We start from the raw sequence: 21,612 nt of genomic DNA, 5'->3' as shown, positions 1-21,612 counted from the left end.
TCAGTGCGTTTAGGTTCTTTTCGATGTTGTTCCTTTATGAGCCACCCTTATAGCAGTTTGTTAGCTAGATCTTGCGCACTCCAGCTTCCATAAAATTGGAGTTTAACAGGTATTTTCGTGTACCACGGTTAAACGAGAATCCGTTTCGGATTTTCGAAAAGCTGCAACTTTATTAAGGTTTCCGGAGTACAACTTACGTTTTTCTTTGGTTTTATTCTTTGTATGAGTAATGTTTACAAAATAAAATAAAATTTCTTATTTTGGCAGTTCGCGGCTCATTACATAGTCTTTCTTTACTGCTTAAATACGTAGAAAATATTTCCAGAAAGTTTCCGATCATCGAACTCTCAGGACTTATCTCGAGGATCGAGAAGAGGGCAGGGCACCAAAATAATATTACTTATTAGTATTTTTATTTAGTATATTTATTACAAGAATCTTATCCAGCATACCTCTTTGTAAGGTGACCGGACAACTCCCCCCTGGACGATTACCCCCCGGACAATTACCCCCTAGACAACTCACCCCTGGACAATTACCCCCCGGACAATTCCCGCCCAGGCAATTCCCACCCCGGACAGTTTCCACCCCAGACAATACCCATCACGGACGACTTCCCCTGGACAATTACCCCCCCGGTCAATAACCCTCCCGGACAATTTCCCCCGGACTATCCCCCTCCCGGACAATTTCCCCCTGACAATAGCCCAAAGAATATTGTCAATCGGGAGCACCAAATTGGGACGATTTTATAACGCTAAGTACCAATAAAAACTGTGCGTGTGAACGATATTATTTTATATTAGCATAACCAACAGGTCCAACACACTTGAGAAAAAATATTCACGAAGTTAAAGATACGAACAACGCGTATCTTTGTGCGAGATTCTCGTGCATTAGTGATATATTTAGTTATTTCCGCGTTCTGTGGGTAAACCATGTCTGCCCTGTAGAGACTGACTTTCGCTTATTTTTTTTCAACATAAAGGAGTGAGATATGGGTTTACTTTGGTCTACCTACATAGAGATCTGAATAACCACTTTCGTCCTGTCACGCTACAAATGTAATAATTTTGCAATGTAGAAAACATACGAACACCGTTGAATTGAAAAACTTAAATAGCAAAACGACTGTAGTTTAGGAGACAAAGTACCAAAACACTTTCTTGTTTCGCGTGCATTGTGCATACTATAGCTTAACTGACACAATGATAATATTTTGGGCGTCAATTTGGTAAATTTTTGGAAAAAGAGATTTGGTGCGCTTCGCGCGCACAAGCTGCATTGATGCTGTGAGAATTAATTACTCCTTGCACATGCATGTTAGCTAGATAACCTTAACATTTTCTGCGCACTTCGCGCACTTTAGCTGCATTTGTTTCCGGGTATATGCTTTTATTTGAACCTTCTTTATGCCTTGCCAGAGGCAACAGGAATACATGCATTCACGCATGTGTGTGTGCGTGTGTCTGTCTGTGACGCCGGCTTGTAATCACGATAACTGAACGATGCAGATCCGATCGGTCTCATACTTGGTGGGTAGGTTACCTATAGTGAGTAGATGGTCCCTATCGTTGTTGGTGCCAATCTCATTCATATATATTAAAAAGTGGACGGACTCCGTATCTCGGCAACCAAATGGATGGTTTGTTCAAACTTGTTTGGTAGCATTGGTAGGAGGTGGAGTATATGCGTATGTTAATACCTTATCGCATCTCATTGATATTCATGAGGGGCGGAGCCAAATGTAATTTCGTTGAAAATTGCTCGTAATCACGCTAAGTCAATGACGCAAAGTTTGATCTCATTCCCATACTTGGGAATAGTGAGTAGGTGGTCCCTATTGTTTGTGGTGCCATTAAAATTCATGACTGGGCGGGGCTTCGAAAAATTTATTTAAATGCTACTATCTCGGCAACCGTCTGTCCGATTTTGTTCAAACTTATTTTGGTGGCATTGGTGGGAGGTGTGGGTGCATGTGTAGGTTAGAACCCTACTGCATCTCATTAATATTTTTGAGGGGCGTGTCCAAATGTGTTATTCATATACACCAATATTAGATTTGTCAAAGCTTCCCTTCTTGAGATATCGTATCTACAAGCCCCCAACGCACACGCATACACACATACACACACTCTCCGCCCGCATGAATTCATAAGTTACGATTGTCATCGAAACCAAAACTGAAATCTCCTGTTGCACACCACCAATTTTACTGGAATAATAGTCTTAACGACGCCTACATCGGGTGTCAATCAATCGTCGAAATTTCCGAGGAAGGGGATTGTCCAGGGGGAAATTGTCCGGGGGGAAATTGTCCGGGGCAATTGTCATGGGTGGGAATTGTCCGGAGTGGGAATTGTTCGGGGGGCAATTGTCAGGGTTGGCAATTGTCCGGGTGGGAATTGTCCGGGGGCAATTGTCAGGGTTGGCAATTGTCCGGGTGGGAATTGTCCGGGGGCAAATATCAGGGTTGGGAATTGTCCGGGTGGGAATTGTCCTAGGGGGATTCGTCCGGGGGGGTAATAGTCCGGGGGAAATCGTCCAGGGGGGAATTGTCCGGGAACCCTTTGTAAAATAATTTATCAATAAATAATCACAAATATGAAATTACCCTTTTTAAGCAGCAAATCTAATCTTTGATCGTCCTTAAATTGGTAAATAAATTAATCGAAACAGTAGGGTTAGATTTTACAAAAAGTTAAAACTAAAAAAAGTCATGTAATGTACACGGTAGCGGGTCAATGAGAAATATATCGCCCGTATTTTCAAACTACACGCATCCGGACGTTATAAATGAACTAACGTAATTTTGGTTCCAGCGGTTTTAACAATACTACAAAATGTCCACAAGTTTCACACAAGGCACCTCCTCTGCGCGTAACCTGTGTTTAAATGTCGCTTTGCAGACCATCTGACAGCGAAAATACCAGTGGTTCTCCCCTTTCACATATTCTTCTTTTTATTTAGTTGATTTTCTTTTCTTTAATGTTTTCCCCTTACTTGGTTTATGATGCAACTCATTGACAGTGGTTACTAATGAAGAAACTTTACACACTATAGATGAAATCTATATTAACTAATTTTAATTTCACACAACAAAGTACATATTTTCACTCATAAGGCTTCTTGTCACCCAATGTATTATATTATCGTAAAACCAGTATATCTTTCTTGTTACTAATGAGTTTTACTTTCTAACAAAATCGACAGTCTACTGTTTAACGAACAATTTCAGTTACATTCATTATTAAACTTTCTTTGTTTTTTCCATACACATTGACCAATAATGTCTTCCACCGTTATTTGTTTTTCTCAAAGGTTGATATTTTCCTTTTAACGTACAATTCATTCTGTTGTAGGGTTCCATCACAAAACAATTAGATTATTAAATGGAAAATAATCCCACGATGGTATTCTGAAATATGCGAAGCAAATATGTGAAGCAAAAACACCTTTCATTGCCTTACATTATCTCTCATATTGCCTTACAATGTCAAACATAGTTATATTGGCAAAGCAGCAACTTAAAATATTTAATGAATAAGACAACACAAATTATAAATATCTTTATATTCAAATCTCACCCAGATGAAACGAAATGACGTTTTCCAAGCAATACTAATATCGAACATATGCTACTTACACGCTTTAAATTGTGAAATGGAGATGATAAGTATGTTCCTATAGTCCTATTTGATTCGTAGTATATTTAAGCTTACAGTTAATTTGGAGGTCCACGTTAAACCCTGGAGTCTGTAAGGGTTCAAATCCCCGGGTTCGACCAGTATCAAGCTGCAATTCAAAAATTTGACATGAAGTCTCCATCCATTACTATTTTAAAATAAGCCCAGATATACAACTAGATCTCGACTCGTATTACATCTACTGTAAATTGTGTAACTAGGTGAATCCAAACATAAACTACCATGGTAAGACCGAGTACACTCTAAAAACAAAAGAGTGAATTTTCACTCGTTTGGAGTGAATTCTCACTCTTTCTGAGAGTGTAGTGAGTGATCACTCCATGAAGAGTGAAATTCACTCTTTCAAAAGAGTGAGAATGTTCACTCCTTCAAAGAGTGAGCTTTTCACTCTGAAAGAGTGGGCTTTTTCACTCTGAAAGAGTGGGCTTTTTCACTCTAGAAAGAGTGAGAATCACTCTTTTAAAAGAGTGAATTTCACTCTTTAAAGAGTTAATGATATTTTACAGCTGATTTTGAGGGACGGGATTGATAGAATGAGTTTGAGACTCAATGGAAAGGCCCTATCTATTCACAGAAATATTGCTAAACAAGGATGCATCCAAAGATCAAGACAATGGAATGGGCTACTACGCTGATGATAAGACGATTTACTAGATTTAGACACTGTTAACAAATATAAAAAAGGACAAAGACAACAATTTATGGTACTAAATATATATTAAATAGTGAAAATGATACCAAGTTTCATATACAAACACAGAATGAAGCAAAATTACAAACATACAAAGGCACAAAAATTTGCAATGAATGATTCACTCACCCCACTTGTATGTTCCTCTCATACAAATGTGATTTTCTTATAATTAAAAAATAATTCTAGTTACGTCTATGAAACATGTACCAGAGTGTGCTGGCAATACCTCAAAAATGTTTTTGCAAATAACTCAATCTTACAATTTCAATTTGCAATATGCAAACATTTATCATTTTCGAACTCGTTTTGGCGTCTTTATAAATCTGTGAAAAATGTATGAAGAACAACAATCACACTGGGATACTACTGTTTATGACTGGTGAACCGATATTTTACAGCAAAATGGTTAATTCCTGACAGATAGTAATTAAACGCTCCATCCTATGTACATCTAAACCCGTCAACCCTCTGGGTGGCAACACTTCTAGGTTTAGAATAGTAATTTATGCAAACATTTGAAAGGAAATTAACTCAGTACATACCACGTATTATTAATTCATATTAAGGCACTAGTAAATATATTTAAATAAAAAAAAAATATCTAAATATTTTAACTATGGGAATTGGATCACAACAATTCAATTTGCTTTTTGAAAACAATACCCACCTAAAAGAATTTCATGTTATAGGGTACTCATAACAGAGTTTCAAAGTTCAAAATAATGGTGGCGTCTGAAAACAGTCTAAGAGTGTCCAATTTTTAAACAGATGCATTTAGACCGGGAGCCCAGAGGGTTTGGTTAGCTGGGAAGGTAACCAATTGCCTTGTACATCACAATGTTCACAGTGCATTCCTGTATATGAAACCAGACGACTGGCAAACCGGCTGTGGTGGGTGTGGCTGGGAGAGCAATTTTAAAGTCACCTAATAGCTAACCTAGATCAGCTTTCATGGTAACCACATCAAAGTAAGTACAATGTGTCAGGTATGGCCCCAAGAGCAACAAATGGCCATCGCCAGTAATTATTGGTGGTGGGGTACCCCTGCCAGTCATCAATAATTGACCCCTCACGGCTGACCTAGGTCAGCTCATGAGGTAACCAGTTGAAACCTACTGGAAAATGATGGTTAGGACTTCAGATACAAGGGATGGGCATTTCCAGTGATTTATATTGGTGGGGTACCCCTGCCAGTAGACCCCCAAAATGCCCCTCCTCTCATTGACCTAGGTCAGCTCATGAAGTAACCAGTTGAAAACTACTGGAAAATGATTGGCAGGACTCTATGTGTAAGGGATGGGCATTTCCAGTAATTTATATTGGTGGGGTACCCCTGCCAGTAGACCCCCAAAATGCCCATCCCCTCATTGACCTAGGTCAGCTCATGAAGTAACCAGTTGAAACCTACTGGAAAATGATTGGCAGGACTCTATATGTAAGGGATGGGCATTTCCAGTAATTTATATTAGTGGGGTACCCCTGCCAGTAGACCCCCAAAATGCCCCTCCTGTCATTGACCTAGGTCAGCTCATGAAGTAACCAGTTAAAAACTACTGGAAAATGATTGGCAGGACTCTATAGGTAAGGGATGGGCATTTCCAGTGATTTATATTGGTGGGGTACCCCTGCCAGTAGACCCCAAAAATGCCCATCCCCTCATTGACCTAGGTCAGCTCATGAAGTATCCAGTTGAAACCTACTGGAAAATGATTGGCAGGACTCTATATGTAAGGGATGGGCATTTCCAGTAATTTATATTAGTGGGGTACCCCTGCCAGTAGACCCCCAAAATGCCCCTCCTGTCATTGACCTAGGTCAGCTCATGAAGTAACCAGTTAAAAACTACTGGAAAATGATTGGCAGGATTCTATATGTAAGGGATGGGCATTTCCAGTAATTTATATTGGTGGGCCACCACTGCCAGAGTCCGCCCCCCCCCCTTATTAACCTAGGTGAGCTTATGGTGTAACCAATTGAAAACTACTGGAAAATGATAGGTAGTACTCCAGATTTAAGGAGAGTCATTTCCAGTAATTTCCACTGTTGGGGTACCCCTGTCCATTGTCCCAACATCTCCAACCACTGTCTCACATTATATTATAGCTCACACCCCAAGACTCCCCGAAACACCCCAGATACAGTGTAACCACTCATAGGTGGCCTCAAATGACTGAATACAACCTGTGTGGTTATTCAGGAAGTATGTTCTTGACAGTCTACGTTCATTTCATTCAGCTGTTCTGAAGTGGTCCGTTCAAGTTACCGTAGCTTTACTAATGCCAAGGTGATTGTCTGATTGAAACACGTGGTCCATGCCAGTGTCACCAGCCTGTTTCCAGGGGTCAAGGAAAAATATATTAATCTGGTGAATGATTCACTGTTTGTGATTTTTGTTGCCATTCCAATTTCTTTTAGCATGGGGAATTTTTTTGTGAAAAACCATAAAACAATAATCTACGACCTATGACCTGAAACTTGGTTTCTTTGAGAGGACTGTATATAAACTCTGATCATTGACTTTGACCTCTCGATAACCACTGTGAATAAACAAATTCCATGCAATGAAAGAAAGAAGTTATGACTTTTTATAACCCTCCCCTATGTCAGTATGTGTACTAACTTTATATGAAGACCTATTATTAGAGGTAAACTTTAATTTGTTCACTGTTTTTAGTACAATTGACAATTGGGACAATGGACAGGGGTACCCCACCAGTGGAAATTACTGGAAATGACTCTCCTTAAATCTGGAGTCCTACCTATCATTTTCCAGTAGGTTTCAACTGGTTACATCATGAGCTCACCTAGGTCAATGAGGGGGATAGGCATTTTGGGGGTCTACTGGCAGGGGTACCCCACTAATATAAATTACTGGAAATGCCCATCCCTTACATATATAGTCCTGCCAATCATTTTCCAGTAGTTTTTAACTGGCTAGCTCATGAGCTCACTTAGGTCAATGAGGGGATGGGCATTTTGGGGGTCTACTGGCAGGGGTACCCCACCAATATAAATTACTGGAAATGCCCATCCCTTACATATAGAGTCCTGCCAATCATTTTCCAGTAGTTTTCAACTGGTTACTTCATGAGCTGACCTAGGTCAATGAGAGGAGGGGCATTTTGGGGGTCTACTGGCAGGGGTACCCCACCAATAAAAATCACTGGCAATGCACATCCCTTGTATCTGAAGTCCTAACCATCATTTTCCAGTAGGTTTCAACTGGTTACCTCATGAGCTGACCTAGGTCAGCCGTGAGGGGTCAATTATTGATGACTGGCAGGGGTACCCCACCACCAATAATTACTGGCGATGGCTATTTGTTGCTCTTGGGGCCATACTGTACCTGACACATTGTACTTACTTTGATGTGGTTACCATGAAAGCTGATCTAGGTTAGCTATTAGGTGACTTTAAAATTGCTCTCCCAGCCACACCCACCACAGCCGGTTTGCCAGTCGTCTGGTTTCATATACAGGAATGCACTGTGAACGTTGTGACGTACAAGGCAATTGGTTACCTTCCCAGCTAACCAAACCCTCTGGGCTCCCGCTCTAATTGGTACCATGTAAAGTAATAAAGATGAATGAAAAATATATCAAAATAGAAAGTTAGTCAAGTAGTCTACATTTTGAGTTCATAATATGCTATTGAATAATTCCTTTACAAAGAATGCATCATTCATTAAAGGTTAAATTAAACCTTTTAATTACTAACATAGCAGTACGTAATGAATAAAACATACCTTCATATGCTTCTTAAAACTATCAAACTTGTTAATAAAGAATAACCACAGTTGGAATTTAAAGGTAAACAGACAGGTCAAAGTTCCCATCCATATAGAAGTATATGTAATTCTGAGTAAGATGGTCTCTAAAAAGTCAAAATAGCAGCTGCACTTTTCAAGTAATATCCACTTTAATTTTAAGCTGACAAAATTTGATAGCAAAATGTCATAACCCCTCTGACAGGGTGCTATTACTTCAGTTGAAATATCATAAACCACCCCCCCCCCCACCCAAAAAAAGTATATATATATATATATATATATATACTTTATTTTTTTTGGGGGGGGGGGTTATGATATTTCAACTGAAGTAATAGCTACCTGTCTACATACCTTTAATCTTTGAATCTATGAATGCTCACACATTTGCCAGAGAAACATTCAGAGACCTAACTTTCGGACTTACCCTATCTGGTCTTACTATGCACCTTAAATATTAGCCCTCAAAAATATAATTGTAAAATGTTGTTAATGGAATGGCAAAATGAATATTAAAACAAATGAAATTTAAAAATCCTGCCAATTGCAACTGTGATGGAGTCCCAAACTGGTGAGCTTGTTGAATCAAAAATGAAAAAGAATTGGGTTGGCCTCCTGTCTGGACCTTGGCCCAGCAGAAAAGGTTGGGTACACTTCAGGGGCTTCTCCTTAACAAATTGGCCAACGTTGGTGCACACAGCCTACCTGAAACGACAAAGTTATTTCAAATCATTATTGCCCAGTTAAAAATGTGTGGTTATGGATATAATGGACAGATTTTTTTAGTTTATAATTCTGTGGTACACTTTAGTTGACAAAATAACGTCTTTACATCACTATCAATTTTGTCTATTAAAAACTATCCAACAGTTGAAGCAGGAAGGGTAATAACCTTTACACCAAACACAACAAATGGTCCTTACCTTTGGTACTGCACAAACAGAACAATACAGTGTGCGTAGTCATATATAACGCTCTTAGGATATTCCCTTTTAGGGCTTAGAAGTTCAATCAATCTTTTGGCATAAGTTTCTCTCTCTGCTGCATAGGACCATTAACATCCCTGTTGTAAGCAATCATTCAGATTTTCCAACACAGTTGATAGATTAATTCTATTTTCTGTCCATATTAATTTTGTATTCCCTTGTGAATTAAATAGTGAAAGGGGATACATCTTTGTTGTATAATTAACTGGTAAAGGGCAACGTTATAATTATTGATATTCCTTTCAGACCCTGACTGGTTTTCTACATTATTACTCATTGCTGTCTGTACTATGAATGAAGAAGTTACTCAACATCACAGATAGTACCCATCTTAAAGTAGATGAATCTTGTGTTTGCTTTGGAGGGTGTTTCATTTGCTATGTCCATACACTGTGTATAGGCATTTGTAACTCTCTTCGGATATTCGCTTTTAAGGGGTTAGAAGGTCATGCAATCTTTTGGCATAAGTTTCTTTCTCAGCTGCGTAGGACCATTAACATACCTGAATTGTTTGTACTGTAAATGCTATTTAACCTTAATGCCATGTAGGCTAGTATTTTTCTCCCGTATATTGAGGTTAAATTGATATAGACCTAGTGAACTTTGTAAAGAGGGACATACATATATATTATTAGCTATTGCTATTCATGATAGTTATGATTGAACATTGCAATTGTTTGTCGTCCGAAGTTGATTGTTTCTACTATTATTTTGTAATTTTCTTTCAGGAAATTTCCCCTTATTCCGAATTTTCCACCTGTGAATAAATGTATCCAAAAACAACCTGGTAATTCTGCTGTCTCTGTTTCAGTTTGTGACGTTACATCTTGTTACGTGAAATAACAAAAAATCATAAAGGAAAACGTTCATTAAGAAAAAACAATTCCTGGACCTTAGCTGCATTAACTTCTGGCCCATTACTCATAGGCCTAACGTTAGCCTTAGGCATAGGCCTTACCTCCGAACACAGGCACTCGTAACGTTATGTAGGCGTGTTTATATACTATACACCTATACATAACGTTACGAGTGCTTGTGCCTCCAAACAACTAGCCAATGTGTTAATGTGTATGGTACCAAGCCTAATGTTAAATGTTTCCGCTACACTGTTAAGCGTAACGTTTAAGAGCCTAGCCAATCGACTGTAGGCAACGACGACCTGCGGCCATGGCAACCTTCTAAATTCTATATAATTTCACGTTCTTTCAACATTTGCTTGTTAACCTTACCTCCAAACAACTGAATACCGTCACGTCCAAATCCGCTTTCTTCAAGCCACTGCGAAACTGACATGTTTTAAGATGTAAAACGACAAGAACGAGCGAAGGCAAACGAGTAAAAAAAATGGCGTAACTACAAATATTTCTGTATTCGAAGAAACGCGTACTGACTGATTGGTTGATCCTTCACTCCAAAGTAAGAGTGAGCGTTCTTAGCATTTGATTGGCTCATTTGTTCACTCCTTTGTAAAGAGTGAATATTAAGTACTTTAGCTTTGAAATACGAAGATTTCTGTTGTCTAATGGAGTGAATTTCCGCTCCTTTGGAGTTAAATTTTTTTCACTCCGTGAAAAGAGTGAAAAGTTCACTCTTTTGTTTTTAGAGTGTAAGTCTTCTTAATGTTGTTGCAAATTTGATCACTCCTGAAGTGTCGTATCAGTGCGAGAAGGTACTTGTTGATGCTGTTCACTTTGTGAGCCAACGTTATACCCAACCGTTATCTTTGTTAGCGAGATTGAACGCACCCCGGCTCCCATAAAATCATCGTGTAACGCCGTTAAACGAGAATCCGTTGGGATTTTCGAATAGCCGCAACTTTATTAAGATTACCGGAATAGTTGTACAGATCGATTACAACTGACGTTTTTCTTTTTGTTTTATTATTCGTTAGGAGTAATGTTCGCAAAATAAAATAATGTTGTTTTTTATTGGCAGTGTGCGGTCCATTACATAGTCTTTGTTTACTGCGTAAATACATAGACGTTTTTTTTTCTAGAAAGTACCCGATAGTCGAACTCTCAGGATTTATTATTTTTTAGTGGGTATACTAGCGTATTTCAGGCAATGTATTTCTGATATCAATCCATCAACTTTCTCATCAAATTCAATATGTTCTCATCTCACCTACTGCTGGTTCTACACGTAACGCAGCTTTTACGTTTAATTTTACCTTGTAATCAAATGTCAGGAATCGAATCATGCATTGTTTGCTTTCCTTCCGATTTATATCGAGTCTAGGGAGAAAGAGGGAGGGGTGGGGGAGTTGGCTGGTTAGGGGTTCAGTTATGATCGATGTTAAAAAACAAATAGTTCAGTGAATGTTATATATAGCTTTAACGATTCTTTACAACAATGGACATAAGAAACATTAGTGTTTCTTTAATTAGAGTTGTTTCTTGTAGTTCATGTTTATTGCATAATAATTAGTTGTTTGGTTTATGCGTAACTGGTCACCCGAAGAAGTCTCCGGTCCCGACTTAACATCATACCCACTCCCACTCATACATATAGAGACTTACCATAACATAAAGTCAATCAAAATATATTAATACAACATGCGATGTATCATTTAGTAAAGAAAATAGTACAGAGTGCCATATGTTTCAAAACAAGGCTGTCAAAGCTCAAATCGTCATGTCCAAATTGAGATCGCGGTAACGAAAACGACATCAGTATATCCGAAAAAGATCATCATATCAAAAGCAATATTCAGTACAATGATTTAAATTTGTACATGTGGATTTAATTTTAAACATGGCGATTTCGTTTACGATATGCTGATGTCACATTGAACATAACGCTATCAATTTGGATAGTTTTGGAACAAATGTCCCTCCGTAAATCAGCCAAGGGCAGATAGCGAAGATATATCGATTGAGCTCATAAAGGACAGACGGAGAGGGCGCTCTAACTCTTGCTTCTTTAAATCCAATGGATTTGTTCTGTTTTCTTTTAAGTTGTTCACTCCATTCTCACATTATCGCATCGAATATCTTATTAGCTTCATGATAATTTATTTTAGCATTCCAATAGTACAACAAAGTAACTGCAGAATAATGTGTATTGTAGACAACTGTAAACACTCGTGCGATTACCTCCACAGTAAATATTCAATAACTGATCTTGTAAGGTATGACATATTCCGACTATATTATACACAATTTGTGGATATTTAAAATTTAGTGAGGCCCCGTATATTAAACAATACAATATTGAATGTAAATTTAGTACACATAAAGGTAACTAATATGTAAACTATGCAATTAACTGATACTTGTGTAGCATTTTGGCATCTTTAGCATAATACTTCAAAACACTAAATCACACTTTCATATATGAAAGCTAAGCGCATAGCAAACTTTACTCGACCTTTCATTTTCGGATGAGTGATCGAAACTGTAATTTTATTGAATGTTAATTTGCACATCGTTCTTCTCAATTCTAGTCTTGTGGAGCGGCCGCGACTGGTTAGAACTCAACCTTCAATCTGGTCGATGGATGGTGAGTATGAAGTGCTTTACTTCTTCTTTCATCGATGCAGTATTAAAGTTCAACGAGCTATCGATATTAATTAATAAAGCAATACATGTATCATTGCAGAGTATGATGTTTACCGTAGTAATGTATTTATACTTCACTGCAATGTATATTTGTGATATGACAATGTCCTAGACTAGACTTTTTTTTTCTTTGGTGATCATTTGAGTCATTGTATTGTAATATATATATGATCGAGTTCCTCGTTTTTACACTTTGTTGGAACTTTAAACAAAGGAGATTAGTAAGAAAAGGTATATTAATACATGTATCTCCGCTATAAAATATTTACGGTGAGCGAGGAGCGGAAGGTGGGGGGGGGGTCTGGTAGGGACCTCCTCCTCATTGCAGTCATAGGCAAGGGATGAAAACCTGTAATATTAGCAAACGGTATTACTAAGGTCCACGTGGATTTGGGATTATTACCAACAATCATCTGGGTCTGGCACATTAAACAAATTGGCTCTACTTGAACTTCCTATCTAATAATACAAGTGAGCTCATAACACCAACCTTACGGATTTATATGATATTAAAATGTACCAACAAGACAGAATTTTATTTGTATATAAGTTATATATAAGTTATTTCAAATGTTTTTTTTTAATTTTTTTAAACACATCCCCAGACGAACCTGGCACATTCGGTCGACTGTTAAGAAATGCCGAATTACTATAAAGCTAAGGCGAGGCAGTAGTGATTAGAAAGGACAACTAGTGTAAGGAATTGATAGCAGGAACGGCTAATGACAATATATGTAATGAAATAGATAAGCAGCAATGGAAAACAAAACATGGCACTACGAAAATAAAGTAAAACATTGCCATTTTTTAAGCCAATATAAATAAAATATAATATACACTATCGATCACAAACACCCGGCATTTAGATATGCCCAGGTCCGAGGTGTTCAAGAAATAGAGTTTGCTTCTTTTACCCGTTGAACCAACGATTACTTCTGTGGGGGGTGGAACTTTACCGCTGCTTACCGCGATTGTCTATGTCACTGGTTACAGCCAATGGAATGTGAATAGCCATACGATTCGGTAGGGCTTGTAAGAGAAATGAATATTGCATGATTCTAACCCCCTCCCAACCTTCTCTCTCCAAGAAAAAAAATACCGAAGTACGGAGAAACTACTAGCTATTATTCCGGAAAACAAGGACAATTTGGTAGATATATAATTATATATATATATGTATATATGTATATATATATACATATATATATATATATATATATATATATATATATATATATATATATATGTGTATATATATATATATATATATATATACAAATATGTATATATATATATATATATATATATATATATATATATATTTATGTGTGTGAGTATGTGGGTTTGTATATATCTACCAAAATGTTTCATGTTACAAAATCCATACATGTATACAATCAACATAAATAACACAAATGGAAAAACATGCGCATTGATTGAAAGCCGTTGTCGTTCCCTATGAAACTTTATTTAAAATATTTGTTTTTATTAATGATACTATCATGCTGATCTCCTCATATGAAAGATAAACTCAATGTGTAACGAATGATGTTCATCTTTTTATTGTTTTATCCTCGTCGAGTATTTACTCTTTTTATTTTACTGAAAAGTAATATTTCCTGATTCGACTTACCACTGTCTCGGTGATGTTTATGACGTCATATAGTTATTGGTCTGATCATCGTTTCTCTTGCTTTTCACTACAGCACCGTGATACTAGCCAGGAGATAACAGATACAAAGTATAATGATATGGTAGGTTGATGGGTATTGTATTACACTCATAATCGGTGGTTTGACCTGACTAGAATGTAAATGTATGGTTATAACATAAACAGTTTGGAAAAATTTATTTCAACACGCGTACATTGGCAATATATGAAGGAACGGTGTATAATGGGGAATTCTATATCATCAATGTGGCTTTTGCAAATACAGTTAAAATTAAGGACGATGTACCAACATATCTTCTGTATCAAGATGTGTCAGAAACCTATCGGTGTTCAACTTTAAAGCTATTTTGAGTTCATAATAACATGATAGGAAATGTTTTGTTAAGTCTACGCATGCGTAACACGGACGGTTGTACCTGCATCATATGTAGCAATCTGTCTTAAATTAATCACAGTCTGCTGATATCGGAGATAAGCGTTAGAGAAACGATAAAGCTAAACGATAGAAAATAGTCTTCCATTAATCAAAGTAGGAACGTGGGAATTCATAACACCCCCCCCCCCTCACAAAAAGAAAAGAAAAATCAAACACCTGACTGATCAACAAAGTACAAACAATCAACTCTACTTTGTAAAGAAACAATAAATCATTTATATATTCATATCCGGATGACTGATTATGTTTATTGGAACTGGTTCACAACTAGCTATGTATGTTTGTTGGTCCATTATATGGTTTCTTAGATTGGTCGCATTTATGTTATTGTGGTGTTGCGTGAATATGACCTGTAATAAGAATGTGGTAATTTTTAGTTCAAACTCCTCGAAAAGTACCCAGAATAGACTGAGAAAGATTCGCAATTGTGTAAATATATGTTTCGTGGGAAGAGAAACGATGTGCAAACGAAGTTTTATGTTCCTCGGAGCACCAATGTAGAACATGGGTGGACATTCCAGCAGACAATTAAAATATATAACAAAATGGAACATTTAACTCTAAGCAGATTTCAAACTAGTAAAATTTCCTTTAGTACTGTAAAACTTTAAAACGAAATATTTAATTCGAAATATTTAAATCAAAATAAAAGTTTACGAAAATGGAATATAGGAAAGCTGAATTTAAAACTAAAATTAACACACTGTTTGCATATACCTTGTTGATAAACTAATAATATGATATCGTCAATAACATTGAAACTGATCATCGTTGCTATTCGTTTCTATGCTTTTATCACATACTTTAGAGGGCGCTTTTGCATGATGGTCAAAAACATATATGAAGAATTATAAAATCGCGTTGCCTTAGCTGCTATCCGTGTGTGTGTGTGTGTGAGTCTAGGTTGTATTAAGCTTTAACTTAAAACAGAGGACGGGATATGATATGCGATGATTGCAAGTGTTTTGTGAGATGTGAAATACCAAGCATTATAATAATGCAATATGCTGAAATTGCTGCTATTTGGGAAGTACTAGAACCACATCCCCACCACCTGAGCTTTTCAACTGTTACAAAATATTTATTAGCGTTATCTTGTGTTTGCAAGCACTTATATGGACTATATTTATGGTGCACATATGCCTCGAATGCACCATTTGACTTTATTTTATTTTCTGGAGGAGGACCCACCACATGGAATTCGACTACAATAAACCTATGACATCACCCCTACTTTATGAAAACCTTTGATTTCCCTCCGGCTCTCCCAAAGAGGTTCAGTTGCTACCTCAGTCAGTCCAAGAAAATGAATTTATAACGTCACAATCTTGCATTGCATGTATTTTGTATTGTATAGCCTAAGTTAATAGTGCAAATATAGCTCGGAATGCACCATCCGAAGTTGACATGTTAATTTATTCCGGAGGAGGAGTCTAAACCCCCAACATAGAAGTCTGTATCGATTAATCCTACCCTGAACGGTCCTTCCTTTCAAAAAATAGTTTCAACTATATTTTGAATCAGTAAGAATTTGTGCTTAATTTGTTATTTTCTTTAAACACTGTCATGTGTTTAAACATATTTATAAAGAACTAACGTAGTGCATCAATATTCCGCCAAATTTACCCTTCCATTACCCCATGACAGTACCCATCCCCTTTTTATCAATCCTTTATTCACCGTTATGGTTCAGGCCCCTACCTAAATTTCGAAGCATACAGTATTTACAACTGTCATTGGATCTCATCAAATGATTCAATCCATCTAGAAGATTTAAAGCATTTTTAAGGTTAAATACCATACATATTTAAGCATCAAATATTGAAATTTCTTTTGCAAGTAACATATGCATATTTTAGAGGATGCTTTTGCATGATGTGCAGTAACATATAATGAGCTTTTAAAACATCCTATTTGTCCGAGCTTCTCTCCTTTTCGTGGGGGTGTGTGTGTTGATCTCAGTAGAATTAAGCTCTAACATGGAAACAGAGGACGGGACGTAGCATTACTGATGCTGTGATTGTTCAGCGCGTTATCAATGATATGCGATGATTGAAAGTGTTTTGTGAGATTACCAGGCTCCTTCACATACTAAAACATGTCAAGTTTGCTAATAACACTCATATAACCAAAAGTATAAACCAGAAATATGATACATTATCGAGGCAGTAATTCCAACAAATTGAATGGGAAAATTTGTATGATGTAGATGTTGAAAACAACTTCGAAGCAATTAAGTAATATTGCAGGGATATTTTTTCATAAGCCCCGATTACAGCCCCTCCGCCATAACTGCAGGGCTCTCCAAGTAAAAACTTAAGACCATAATCATGTTAATGCAATGGAGGGACGAATTTCATTGGTTGAAAAGATACCACAGTGAAATTAAATAATGGTCAACAACAAAATCTGAAAAACAGTAGAGATTTTAGGACCGGAACAGTCAATAAGTCAACTTTACTGCACCACTATTATTTTTCCTTTTCGTTTTGCAATGAAAGATACCCATGAGGAAAAGCGTATTATAACAAGATAGTGACCACACTAGCGTGTGTTCGGTATGCTAAAATATGAATGAATGTATCGTTTGTTGTAAATTACACACACAATGCTAATAACAAAGGAATGGTGAGAATATCGTGACATAGGAATTACATTAAATAATGGAGGCATGGGTACAGATTGTTACCTGCTTAAAACGATGTATGTGAACAATATACACTTTAACCAAAGCTTTGGAGTAGGTACGCAACACACATAATCTTAAGTCCATCCCCAGCCCTCTCGGATCATCATTGCAGCCTCTGCCCTGGTCTTCGCTCCAACATACTCAATGAAGTGTATTCTATGTCGAAGTTTCCCTTCGCATATTTCTACATTCATATTTCTGTTGTCTGTAGATTCCTGTTTTCTAGTAAAAGAAAGCTAGTTAATATTAAGGCAATAAATCAAAACTGTTTATTATTCTCTAAGGTATGGAATCTTTGAGGCACAATTTACAGTTCTTTTTATCTCTTTATCTTTTACAATCTTGACAAAAGTAAGAGATCGGATAACAAGAATTTAGGGTTAAACGACAAAATAAAACAGCAAATTAAACCTTCGACATATTTGTTTATTCATATTACGATTTTATTAATACAAATTGCAAAACGTTCGTGAATGTGCAGTATATCCTTGTTAGTAAAAAATATGTGACTATTTATCAATGAAAACTACAACTTTAAACTAAAATACACAGTGTAATACATATTGTATATTTTGATTACCAAAACGAATTTAAACCATTCAAACCACCCAACCAACCAAAGAAAACAATTTATATGCGACATATTTTTAACATATAAACTAATTTAATTAACAATTAAGTAACAAGTCAATTGTCAACAATTACAGTTTAAATGGTGACCGCTTGATATCTTGTACAGAGACTAATAGATTTTCATGAAAGAAACAGTCGTTTATAGAGTCCACCTTAGCCATATGTTCCTCTATGTCTGAAAATAATCATTTTAACAAGCATATCAAAATACTACTAATAAGATCTAAATATTCACCGACACAATATCATGTTCTTCTTTTGCACAGGTGACACGGTTTCGGGAGACATACAGGTGAGTGATTGCTATTTACCTTCTCGTAGAATGTGTCGTTGAATGATAGAACATTATTAAACTGTGCTTATGTATAATAATGATTTCATTTTACATATTTTTATCTGATAACACTAGAAGAAAGGACCTGGTGGGAAGAGTAGGGCTATAAAATATACTACATTGGAAAGTTTATGACGCTACCTCTATAGTAAGGTCTATGTTAAAAAACAAAAGATCAATCATTCAACTTTACACAACTGAAGATAACAATTATCTTTAATCACAATATAGCACTATTGTGACTTTTTCGGATAACATTAGCAGCAATCATCCACACTACGTCAGTATAATATTTCATGGTATACTGTGTTGCTATATTTCAGTAAACACTATCTTTGATTGTTATAAGCTTATGAATGATATACAGTCGCACTATTGCTACAACAGCAATATTAATACTACTACAACTATTACAATACATGTTATTTCTCCTCAGAGATACAGAATGGCAGAAGGCTAGAATATCATCTGAAAGTGAAAGTGAGATTGAAAGTGAAAATGACAATGACTACAATAAGTAACACAGTTGTAAATTCGTATCTACGACATCCCAAGATCCGTAGTTCTATTTATGTCACTTGAACTGTGTAATATATAGTATTACGTCAGTGGCAATCTTTACAACTCGATTGTAGTAACTGTTTCTACGCGGGTTTGTTGTGGATTGATACAAGGAAATCCGCTTGCCATAAAAACATGGAACTCGATTGCGTCAAACAAATGGAAACGTTCTTTGTATAGGTCTAGTAAGTAACACAACCAAGCTACTGATTGAATGGAATGATCACAGCTGTGTTAGAAATGGATAAACAGCGCACTCTCCAGATGTTTTTTTTTTTCTCAATGTACTAGTGGAGAGTTGGTTAATCACTTTCGTGTTCTAGAGGTTTTATTTACAGATAAATCACTCGAAAAAGGTATGGATACCTTTTCCATGAGTTGTTGAAGCTCTTCATAGAACAAACTTTGACCACACTTTGTGTAAATAAAAACAGTCGTTCAGGTATAACTTGTCATAGTTTAGGCTACATTCACAACTACATATCATTTTCTGTCGTCGTGCTTATTAATGGAAGCATGCTGTTTTCTTTTTACTACAATCAGTTTTTATGTTATTTATGATATAATACACTCGCCGTTCATTTTACTATGATTATTTTATGATTAAATGCGAAACAAATAATTCATAAATCAGACCAAAGTCAATCAGAATGGTTCATTTCATTGTTTTGTATACCTTCAAGCCATCATGATTATGTCAGCTTAGAATACCTGTAGCAGATTTATAGCACTGTCAAAGTATTTTCTCACAGTGTTTATTCCGTATGAACCAAGTAAAGCATTCGTTAGCAAAAAATACAAAAATCATCATCACGACTACAGTAGATAATGAATAACGATTATTGGAATGTTTATATGTTTATTTTAAGAACGCCAGTACTATCATTCCGTGACTCAAATCACCCATGTTACCTTTACTGAAATCATTATGACACACATAGTCGTAACAGGAAGATAGTCCCACCGTTTATATAATTCCACGGTTTGATTTTGAAACGAGATGGCACAAACACCACCATATGTCAAGCTATCTCAGATGTGTAATTCGATCTGTAATGTCACGGTCGAAGTTTCTCTACTTGTACTTTTATATTATGTCATTTGAATTTTCACTACTTTATAACTAATATCCCTAAATTACGTATTATGCATTCCAATGAAATTAACAATTAACGTATCTTTCGATAGTAAATTGTATATTGTGTACGATGTACACGTATAACACATTTCAATTGCTTTATCACACCTATATTGTCAGCGTGTTGTACAAAAACGAAGAAATCGTTCATAATCGATGAATAATACGTTTACAAAGTCATAATTGATGAATCGTAAGTTCACAAGTTTTAACTTGATAAAAAGCAACACATTTTAGATTCTCAAATAACTTAGGTTTTAATTCTTATTTTTCATAATTTGACTTGAACGATCACTGTATATCCGTGCTCGATTATAGTAATATTAACTCAAATGCACTCAAAACTACAACATTCTTAGAAATTGAGTGTAATGGCAAATTGGGTGAATCATTGGTCTGTACTTACATTGTTTATTTTAACTAAGTTAAGACAATTGTGACGATACGTTGGATTTGCTGCAATTAACTGTCAAATACATTCATTGCTTAATTCATATCAGGCCTTATTTAATCTTTCCTCTATAGCTCGTACATATAAAACACTGACAAGTAAACATGAGTAATTGTCATTAAATCCAAGTGATGTAATGCTGTTGGAATTCTTTAACGTCTTTTCGTGTATTATCGTTTTGCTTAGTCGACAAACATTAACATGATAGTTTTGATTGATGAAATAAACTTAATGCAAATATTGATCATATAATCAAATACTTTGATCAACATTACTTCAAGACGGTTCTTGCGCAATTTGGGGTATCCATTGAGTAAGATATGTTATTTCTTTTTCATACTCTATGCTTCAATATTGAATAACTAAAACGCTTCGTTAATCAATGGTCACGAGTGGCTAACTTTTTTTCTTTCCTGGCGTAACTACTCTGCATTCGCTTAATAATCTATAGTTATGTTACAGTTTTTGTATTGTGCAAAATTCAATATTTTTCGACAATGCAAAGATGACATAAATTTTTTCATCATCTTTATCCATTTTCAACGATGTTTGTCCTTGTAATATAAACCAATTTTTCATTATTTGTTTTTCATTTTAATATGTTTAGAATGGGAAATTTAGGTTGCTTATTTTCTTGTACATGCTTTCGTGGGATAATAATTGTATAAACAAAATGATATTCTCATAGAAAAGAAACAGTTATTGTACTCTTTTTTTTATCAATAGTGTGTACTTCTTTAATATAAAAACAAAGAGTACTTGTAAGAGTTGTTTGTTTGTGCCGACAAGACGAGTGTGCTACTTGCTGGTTTGATGTTCCTGGGCGTCGTGATGTTTGCTATAGTTTTGTTCTTTGCGGTGATCGTTTTCAGTCCGTAGTGCCGATTTGGCAGTGATTTTGCTTCCATTCACCATATCATGTAAAAAAAAAACTTGTACACAATATCATTGCGTTTTAGTGATTATGATGAATGACGTGATTGAA

At 36.1% G+C, this 21,612-nt stretch overlaps 1 protein-coding gene across 1 annotated transcript in view; it reads left to right on the top strand.

Annotated features, from left to right (window-relative positions):
- The window catches only part of LOC139982120 (uncharacterized), a 671,468-nt gene extending 651,412 nt beyond the window's left edge, over window positions 1–20,056 (top strand). Inside the window, exons 40-43 of the mRNA XM_071994672.1 lie at window positions 12,599–12,654; window positions 14,420–14,467; window positions 18,410–18,435; window positions 18,914–20,056. Of these exons, the coding sequence (XP_071850773.1) occupies window positions 12,599–12,654; window positions 14,420–14,467; window positions 18,410–18,435; window positions 18,914–18,998 (215 nt within the window). The 3' untranslated portion in view covers window positions 18,999–20,056. The remainder of the gene's footprint in view (window positions 1–12,598; window positions 12,655–14,419; window positions 14,468–18,409; window positions 18,436–18,913) is intronic.
- The last annotated feature ends 1,556 nt before the right edge of the window (window positions 20,057–21,612 follow it).

The sequence above is a fragment of the Apostichopus japonicus genome, chromosome 16 (genome assembly GCF_037975245.1).
Source record: "Apostichopus japonicus isolate 1M-3 chromosome 16, ASM3797524v1, whole genome shotgun sequence".
NCBI lineage: Eukaryota > Metazoa > Echinodermata > Holothuroidea > Aspidochirotida > Stichopodidae > Apostichopus > Apostichopus japonicus.
Note: the sequence above shows the minus strand (reverse complement) of the source record. Positions and strands in the feature narration are given on the sequence as shown.